This window comes from Galeopterus variegatus, unplaced genomic scaffold, assembly GCF_000696425.1.
Source record: "Galeopterus variegatus unplaced genomic scaffold, G_variegatus-3.0.2 Scaffold1578, whole genome shotgun sequence".
NCBI classification, from domain to species: domain Eukaryota; kingdom Metazoa; phylum Chordata; class Mammalia; order Dermoptera; family Cynocephalidae; genus Galeopterus; species Galeopterus variegatus.
In genome coordinates, this window is record NW_007727689.1 from 114485 (window position 1) to 123804 (window position 9320).

The window sequence follows — 9320 nt, forward strand, 5'->3', positions numbered from 1 at the left end:
TAGATATAAGTTTTTGGCCCCCTTTCTCAAAAAATACAATAATGTACTTAAGAAGTATTAATCCATTATCTATTGCTTTCTTGTTCTGTAGTATTTAACCAAAAAAATTTAACTATATATATTTTTTATACTGGTATGATTGTATCTACAGAGTTCAATAAAAGAAAATATTCACTGAGTTTCTTTTCTAGCCCTTATTATTTGTTTCGTTTCATGATTATTACTGAAAATTATTGTCATTTAGAAGAGAAATTTTAAAAAATGATCCGCTTTAGGTCAAATATGTTAAGTATGCCACTGAATCGACACTTAAAAATTGAGAGATTTCCAATTTTAAAAATCCTGATTTGGGGCCGGCCCGGTATTTTTTATACTGGTATGATTGTATCTACAGAGTTCAATAAAAGAAAATATTCACTGAGTTTCTTTTCTAGCCCTTATTATTTGTTTCATTTCATGATTATTACTGAAAATTATTGTCATTTAGAAGAGAAATTTTAAAAAATGATCCGCTTTAGGTCAAATATGTTAAGTATGCCACCGAATCGACACTTAAAAATTGAGAGATTTCCAATTTTAAAAATCCTGATTTGGGGCCGGCCCGGGAAGCATGGTGGCGCTCCCGCCGAGGGTTCGGATCCCACATACAGACCGGTTCCCGCTCACTGGCTGAGCGCATTTAGAAGAGAAATTTTAAAAAATGATCCGCTTTAGGTCAAATATGTTAAGTATGCCACCGAATCGACACTTAAAAATTGAGAGATTTCCAATTTTAAAAATCCTGATTTGGGGCCGGCCCGGGAAGCATGGTGGCGCTCCCGCCGAGGGTTCGGATCCCACATACAGACCGGTTCCCGCTCACTGGCTAAGCGAGGCGCGGGAGCAACACCGAGGGTTGCGATCCCGTTGCCGGTCCCGGTCTGGTACCGGGGCAACACTGAGGGTTGCGATCCGTTGCCGGACACGGAAAAAGACAAAAAAAAAAAAAAAAAAATCCTGATTTGTTGATTCTTTTGAAAAAGAATCAGAAGATCTGGCAATAGTGGGCCCGAGTTCTCTAAAGGCAACAGTCGGTTGGAGGGCCACGTATCCTATTATTCCTGGCCTGAACCCCTTCTTTACATAGACTATGCCAACTGGCTGAGATTCAAAGTTTGGACTACCCTGCTCTGCGTGCCCAGGCTGCCTCCATAGTCAGCTAGACTATGACAACTCCCCTGGGGCGAGTCTCTCCCTGCTTGACCTTCCCCCTCCCTTTCTGGAAAAACAAGAAGATACAACCTTATTTCATTAACTTATTTAACACACATGTACCGATTGCTTGCTTATGTGTCAAGCTCTGGAGATAGAAATGTAAGTGAAACTTGGTTCTTTTCCTCAGAGACCTCTTGGCCTAGTTGGGAAGACAGCTGTGTGTATCCGAGACAATTAAAAGACAATGTGGAACAGAGGGAGGCATGCCTGTCTGCCTGGAGAAGTCGTGGCAGGCAGTGGAGACAGGCAGAAAAGGGTTGGACTCTCCACTCTGCCTCTTGCCTGATTAATAGCTTACTTAAACTTCTGAATCGTAGTTTCCTCATTCTTTAAAAGAGCTTAATTATATTTACCTTTTGGGTATTGAACATTTGAACATTCATTAACTTCATTCAACAACCAGGTGCTGTGGGAGTAAAACGGTAAGGAAAAAGAGACGTGGTCCCTGCTCTCGTGGAATTTCAGTGTAGCGGTATTGAAGAAAGTAAAATAGTTGCACTACGGAATAAATTAGAAGTTAAGGGTTCTGAATGAAGGCAACACACAAGCTGAGAAGTGAAGGCTGTGTCGAAATTAACTGTGCACAAAGGGAATGTCGGCGGAACGTCCAGGAGAGAGGGTCAATGTAATTTCAACTGCCTGGCTCGTAGTAGCTGCTCAAGTCAAAATCACTAATAACTAGGCACGGTTCTAAGCACTTAGATTACTTAGATTATGCCATTTAATCACCATAGCGACTCGAGGTACATACAATTCTCACCTCCATTCCTCAGAGTGAAAACTGAGGCACAAAGAGAAATTAACTAAACTTACCCCAAGTCATCTGTTCTCGAGTACTGGAGGCAGGATTCTAGGAGTCCATAGGAGCATCCCATTGTGTACCATGCTACACAATAAATGGTGGCTATCCCGGCATTGGCCACCTGGAGAGGGCAGTACAAGAGGAAGTTGGCTGGCTTTGTCACAAGGGAGCTTCCCACGCAACACCAAAGTTACAGCGCACAAAAGCAGCCGCGCCGAGAATGAGCCCCGTGTGGTTAGTGCGCGTGGGGGCGCACTGCCTGCGTGACTGGGACAGCTGACGGATGACCCCCCCGCGCCGCGCCGCTCAGCGGCCACCGCCGCGCAGGCGGCGGGGACGCTTCTCAGCGGGCTCAGCTGCGGAAGACGGGGAAGGCCGACGTGCGCGCGCACGTGGCACTCTCTGCCTCAGGTCCGGGGACTTTCCCCTAGGCGGAAAGGAAAGGAACCAGTCCCCCGTGTGTAGCCTAGGAAACAGGCCTTCAGCACGAACTGGGGGCTTATGCACTGCTCTGTCATTTTATAGGTCTCCGAAGAATCTTGTCTTTTGGTGAGGGCGAGAAAGCTGATGACGTGAGATCTAAAAATAAATCACCTTTACGCATAATTTTCTAAGACTGTAGGCTTCTGAACGCACTCAGGCTAATAGAATAGCCAAATAGATGAGAAAAAACTAATTTTATAAAGCCAGACTGAGACGGGCTTATGCAAAACACTTTGACCCGCCCCACACTGAACGGGCGTGGCCTCCCTGAGAGGCCTGGTAGGAGACCCGCTCCGCCGCGCGGCTGCGCGTGCGCGCTGGGGCGGGAGGCCTGCGCTGGGACGCCTCGGCGCTGCGCGGTCCGTCTCTGTGTGCACCAGCAATGGCGGGCGCGGTGTCTCTTTCGGTTGTTTTGGGGCTGCTACTTGGGCTTGCTCTGCCCGGGGTCCTCGGAGACCGCCCCAGTCCTGACCTTTGGGCACACCCAGGTATCAGCGAGGGCTGCTGGGCGGAGGCTGGGACTGCCCACGTCGTATAACTTCGTATAATGTATGCTATACGAAGTTATTACGTCACCTGGATTTGTAAGATCATAATGGACTTCTCTCTGAAATGATGCTCTTTGGGGGCGCTGTACACCGCGGCCGTCGTGGCTTTTGTGCTGTACAAGTGTTTGCAGGTGCGGGACGGCCGGGGGTGGGGGTGCCCTCACTCTGAATCCACCATGGGGGCGCCTTGGTACCAGCAACTAGTTGCATTATCCCGTCTGTAAAATGGAGACAGGTAGTTCCTTAGCTTTCCAACAGTATGGGGTTATTTTGAGGACCCAGCGAGGTAGGGGAAGTGAAGGGCGCTTGGTGAATTGTAAGTAAGTTATGACCATCACATTCACTCACCCCGCAATCCAATGAAAGGCGATACCTTGCTTGAGGTCACCCAGAGTTGGTAACTGGTGGAGTTGGGGTTTGAACCCAGCCAGTGTCCATACTATAAAAGTGCTGTTTCCGGTGAGGAAAGTTTTAGCACACGGTGTGGCAGCTACAGTGTTACTTGAGTTCAAGACCCTAAGCAGTCTCATTTTTTTTCTTGGGAAGGGGGCCCTGAAAGGTAAGCTGACAGTACATTTTGATGGACTGAAGCTGTTTAAATGAAAAGTAGTATCTCCCAGGACTGTATCTTCAGTCCTGTCATTTACTTGCATTAGGAAATAGGGGGCTGAATCAATTTGGAGATATGAAATTAGGAGAGATAATAATGATCCCAAGTGGACTTGACAGGCTAGGATGAGGGACTGAATTTAATGATGAAATTTAGCAAGGATAGATTAGCAGCAGCATCTATAAAAGAGACAGGCATTTCTGTTGGCTAATAAATTCATTATATGATGTTACATCCTACTTCCCAAATCAATTACAGGGACAAGGTATTGTGCTTTATCTGCTGATCAGAACGCTTCTGGAGAATCTTATTCTCATTAGGACACTGCTTTAAGAGTATTACATGCTTGCTTAGTAAAGCAACCAGAGAAAACCGTATGAAATGAGCACTGACTGAAAAGATTGAAGATATTAAACCAGAAGACTTGGGGAAGGGGATGGGAATATGGCCATTGTCGTCAAATTCCTGAGGAGCTATCATGTTGAAGACACTTTATTTTGGAAGGCTCTAATCAGCAACATGGAAAGAAGATATATGAAGGACAAATTCTGACTTTTTATATGAACCATGTAACAACCAGAGCTTTATCAGACTGGAAAGAGTTGCTCATTCCTGGAGGGTTTCAGCAGACTCAATGATATATGGGGCATATTGACAAACTGTTTCATGTCCTGGGTGAGGAGCTGGGCTAGAAGTGATTGTGATTCTCTATCTCAAACTATGTTCTTCTCCTTACTGGCTTTGGAGACCGAGGTGATGGAGCAGAACCGTACTGCTGCAGTATTGCCCTTTCCTTCTTCCACAACAGGGGAAAGATGAGGCTGCAGTTCTCCAAAAGGAGGCAGGCAAGAAGGAATCGTTGCAGTCAGGTGGGTTTAGCAGAAGTCTGTGCTTGCTGGGGGGAGATTAGAGGTCAGCAGAAGTAACTATTGCTTCCCTTTTCTCCCTTATCCCCAGAGCAACAGCTGGCTCAGTTGACACAACAGGTGGCACAGACAGAGCAGCACCTGAACAATCTGATGGCCCAGCTGGACCCCCTTTTTGAGCGGTGAGGAGAGCAACGACCCTGTAAATTTGTGGGGAGCTTATGGTAGGTGGGAGGAATGGGGGCATAGATTGGGCAGCCCCTGAGTGAACATTTCTGCAGAGTGACTACTCTGGCTGGAGCCCAGCAGGAGCTTCTGAACATGAAGCTACAGACCGTTCACCAGCTGCTACACAATAGCAAGCCCGACAAGGGTGTGATTCCAGAACCAGGTAAAGGTTTGGGAGGTGAAAGTCTGATGGAGGTGGGGACAAAGTCTCTGAAACTGGAACATGTCTCATCTTTCCCCTCACAGAGGCCAGTCTACCCTTTCCTGAGGACTTATGTATAGAGGAGCTTGAGGAGGAGGCTGGTGACATTCAGGCCTGGAGCACAGAGACACAGAACCTAGCTCCTTCCTGGGAGGTGGAGCAGGGGCTAAGGAGAAGATGCAGCAAGGTTGCGGCAAAGGGCCCCCAGTCATAGTCTGGGCCGGGAAGGAGGGACAACAGCTGAGGGTTTAGTAAAACAAAGTCCATTCTTGTGACTGGATGCTCCTGTGTGCTTTTTCCATCCCAGCTGGTAGCACACACACCCACACTAGGTGCCTAAGGACAACTGGGCCTTCTTGAAAAGCTTCCCTTATTAGGACAAAGAGGCTGCTGTCTAGCGTAAGAGGAGAGAAGATAGAGGGAGCTCCAGTTCTTTTCCTTGTATTACTGAAGTCACCAGTATGCCAGCCTTTAGGGCACAAAAATCCCTCTACTCATATCAAAACTGAGACAGAAGGCTCTTTCAAAAAAAACCCCACAAAAGTTTATTAAAATCCACTGGGAAAATAAATTATAGAAACTATACACAACATAAAAGTAACCACGCTTACGAAGCTGCAAGCTTAACAAACGACTAGCCATAGATACATCACCAAGCTTACCACTCCCAAATCCCCTCATGTCTGTTAGAGAAGCTAGTTTAAACAAGATTCAATTAGGTCAGACTTGGTTTCCTGATTCTTAAGAGCTGGTCACATGATCAAGAGTAGCTCTCCCAAATCCCCTCATGTCTGTTAGAGAAGCTAGTTTAAACAAGGTTCAATTAGGTCAGACTTGGTTTCCTGATTCTTAAGAGCTGGTCACATGATCAAGAGTAGCTTGGTCTTAGGCAAACACAAAATGACCCTCATCAAACCATGGTTCTGTGTTGTGTTTAGTACCGAAAAAGATTCCTTTGCACTCCTGGCTCTAATCCATCCCTGAAGTATCCTGAATTCTGGAATTTTTAAGATTCCTCTAATTCTTCTGGCTGCTGTGGAGAGAAGACAGTTCAGGTACTAACACAAGTACTTTAGTCAGACAAAATCACCCACAGCATTGGGAGGGGAGTCCTGGGCAGATGTAGGACATGAGATAGGATCAGAACTGCTCATTTCTGGGGCTGGCCAATTAGCTTAGTTGGTTAGAGCATAGTGCTGATAACATCAAGGTCTGGGGTTCAATCCCTGTACCAGGCAGCCACCAAAAAAAAAAAATAATAATAACCTCATTTCCAGTTTGTGGGCCTCATCTCAGCACTCTCCCCGAGAAGCACATTTACCTGATAGCTGAAGTCAGACTGAGGTACCAGCGCGACAGCTCCTCCTGGTCTGTGGACATAAGCAGTAGCTTCTCATGAGGGAAGGACAGCTAGAGAAAGACCACCTCTTAGTTATGGCTCAGAAAGTTCCAGGCTAGGTAATTCAGGGATGAGATGAAAACTAGGTATGAAGTTCAAGCCCCAACTATCCTCTCAATGTAGACAGTTCCATTCCAGTGAAAAGAGACCCAGGAGCTAACAAGGAGCTAAACCAGTCTATAACATTTAAGGTATATTTTTGGCCTCTCCTAACCTTACCTAGGGTTCCCACCTATTACTTACGCTGAGCAATCCACCACAGGGGCCTCCTGAGTGGCCAAAGACCCTGTGGAGTTGACACTGGGCCATGGGGTAGAGGGCCCTGCAGACAAAGGTGCCACTCTGCAGCAGGTGCAATGGAGGTCGAGGCTTGGCCATGAGAAGCACATCAGAGAAGAGGAAGAACATACGGGGCTGAGGCTCCCCACGGGGAGGCACCACCAACAGCCAGCCCTGGCGTAGGAACCACCGCCCTGGGGGAATGGGAGAGCTGTCACTCTGGGCAGCTCCAGGATCCATGGGAATAGAAGGAAAAGCAGGCTGAGAAAACGGGGTGTGCTGGCTCTATAGAGAAAAAAGGGTAAGAAAGCAGCAGTTGAGGATTGAGGGGGAAGTACACATCCTACCTGAGGTAAGCCCCTTTGCCTGGCGTCCACTGAGCAGAGCCTGGACACGCCGGAGGTGCTGATCGTTCTTCTGTTTCTGACCAATGATGTAGACTCTCTGGGCAGTCTCACTTATAAGCCGGGCAGCCCCTAGAAGAACATTCCCCACCTCACTCCCATCACAGACTTTGGGTGACTGGTGGTGGTGAAAGGCTATTCTGGAGGGGATCAGGGTCAGGGGCTAAGTTCATGAAGAAAAGGCAGAGCAAAAGGGACGCTGTATACATGTCATTGGAAGATAGGAACATACCAGACACTGTTGGAGGTCAGAACCAGAAGGGTAGGTAATGTAAGGGGGCAAGAGAGGAAGAGGGGGCCGATTTGAGGTCATCTCCAGGTTACCTGCAGGGTGGTCCAGGACCTCTCTGCGTTGGCAGCAAATTGGGTGTAGAGCTCCAGGTGGGGGCAGAAGCTCTCTAGCCCTTGTCCCCAGTGCCCTCCTTCCAGGTAGGGAAGCAGCTCTCTGTATGGGTGAGAACAATAAAAGGCAGCCCACGAACTACTCAAGCACCACCTCATTTAATTACTCATCACCCTTCCACGGAGATAGTTCTACTATTACCCCATTTTACAGATGGAGAAGCCGGGGCAGGTTAAGGCAGTGGGCCAAGGCCACAGGTGAGGTAATTGGCAGACTCCGAATATAAACCTGAGGCTTTCCGACTCCGTGCACTGCCAGAGGCCAGGGATCTCCCTCCTCCCCTCTCTTACCGCGCCCCTTCCACTCACTGGCTGGCGCCGTAGATGAGCTCCCAGGGCCCAAACAGGGCCTGGCGCTCTGGGGGTGGCACAGTCCCCTTGGCTTTCAGGATCCCCAAGAAGTACTGCGTATGGAAAGAACAGTGGTATCTGAGTCTGGAGGAAGCGGAGGCCAATGCCAAGACGCGGCCAGAAACTGTAGAAGTCTACCCGAGCTCCCTACATGCAGGGGGACAGTCCAAGACCCACCATACTTGGGGTTACCGACCACGCAGAGACCCTCCACACTCGAGTCCCCGCCCCAAACGGGGAGGGTGCGCCCGGCCCGCACCGTGGCCACCAGCCCCAGCTGTTCGTGGTAGCGCCGCTCGCTCTCCAGCAGCTCCAGAGCCGTGCGGGCGCGTTTCCGCTCCCAACGGGCTCGCTGCTCTTGCACCGGGCAGCGAGCGCCAGAGCCCGAGCTCTCCATGCCGGGTTGAGTCCGCGCTTCCGGCCGCAGCGCGCCGGAGATTCAAATCCCAACCGCTCCGGGGCGGGGCCGCGCGGCGGGGAGCGCGCAGGACGGAGCATGCGCGGAGGCCGGCCGGACCGGCTGAGTCTCCTCCCACTTGGCCGCGCCGCACAGGCAGGGAGGCGGTGTAGGTGTTCGGCTCCCGCCGGGTAGGGCCGGCTGGGGCAAGTGTGCGGACCTCCTCTGAGTGGCGCTAAGTTGGGGCAGCAGCCTGGGCTTTGGGTCAGTAGACTTGGGGTGCAAACACTGGCCTCAGTGTCCTATCTGCAGAATTGGGAAGGGGGCGGTACTTACGGTACGTATTCTGCCCTGGTACCACGCCAGACGCGAGGGAAGTCAGTCATTCCCAATGCTTTCAGTACCAGGAACCCTCATGGATCACAAGGTTTGAAATATTGTGGCTCCTGGGCAAAAATTTATAGGTTTTAAGTTACTAACTCGTTTTCTGTGGATTTTATTGAAAGGTCTTATGCAGGGAGTGAGATGATGAAATGTACATTTTATAAAGATCGTACTGGTTAGCTGGACTCAGCAAGACCCATTAGGAAGCAGTTGCAGTCATCCAGGTTAAAGGTGAGGCAGTATGGGCTAGGATGAAAAATGTGGATGAAAAGCTTAGAATGTAGAATGCATAGGGCTTGATGATTGAATGTCACAGGTAAAGGAAAAGATGAAAGCAAAGATAGTACCAGGTTTCTGGTGGAGGGTGGTGTTATTCACTGAAGGAGGAAGAGGAGGTTTGTGGAGAAGACAAATTCTGCCTGGGACCTGTTGAACTTGAGACACTTGTGGGACATCAAAGTGGGGATGTCTTGTCCTCTAAGCAGGTAGTTATGGGTTGATGTGGGGGAGAGAGTCCAGCCTGGGGATACTGGGCTGTCATCAATTTATAGAAACCATGGAAGTAGATTAAACTGCCTACAAAGAGTATGAGGAGGGATAAGGGCAGAAGGCATGAAGGTCTCCAACACAGACTCATCCCATCTCATCCTGGCATCCACTTCAGTTCCACTACGCTGATGGCAAACTAAATGGCAGCCCCCATAAAGACAT

The 9320-nt window shown here is 49.1% G+C and overlaps 2 protein-coding genes across 2 annotated transcripts; one reads left to right on the forward strand and one right to left on the reverse strand.

The window, feature by feature from the left end:
- Positions 1–2902: 2902 nt before the first annotated feature.
- On the forward strand, positions 2903–5273 carry CCDC107 (coiled-coil domain containing 107). The gene is given in 7 exon segments (XM_008577802.1): positions 2903–3027; positions 3160–3218; positions 4506–4566; positions 4655–4745; positions 4845–4954; positions 5038–5195; positions 5197–5273. Coding segments are annotated over 7 exon segments (657 nt in total). The 5' UTR covers positions 2903–2921; the 3' UTR covers positions 5269–5273.
- Positions 5274–5775: 502 nt separating this feature from the next.
- ARHGEF39 (Rho guanine nucleotide exchange factor (GEF) 39) lies at positions 5776–8225 on the reverse strand. The gene is given in 7 exon segments (XM_008577777.1): positions 5776–6026; positions 6315–6403; positions 6636–6865; positions 7019–7215; positions 7308–7520; positions 7787–7881; positions 8088–8225. Coding segments are annotated over 7 exon segments (978 nt in total). The 3' UTR covers positions 5776–6010.
- Positions 8226–9320: the final 1095 nt, after the last annotated feature.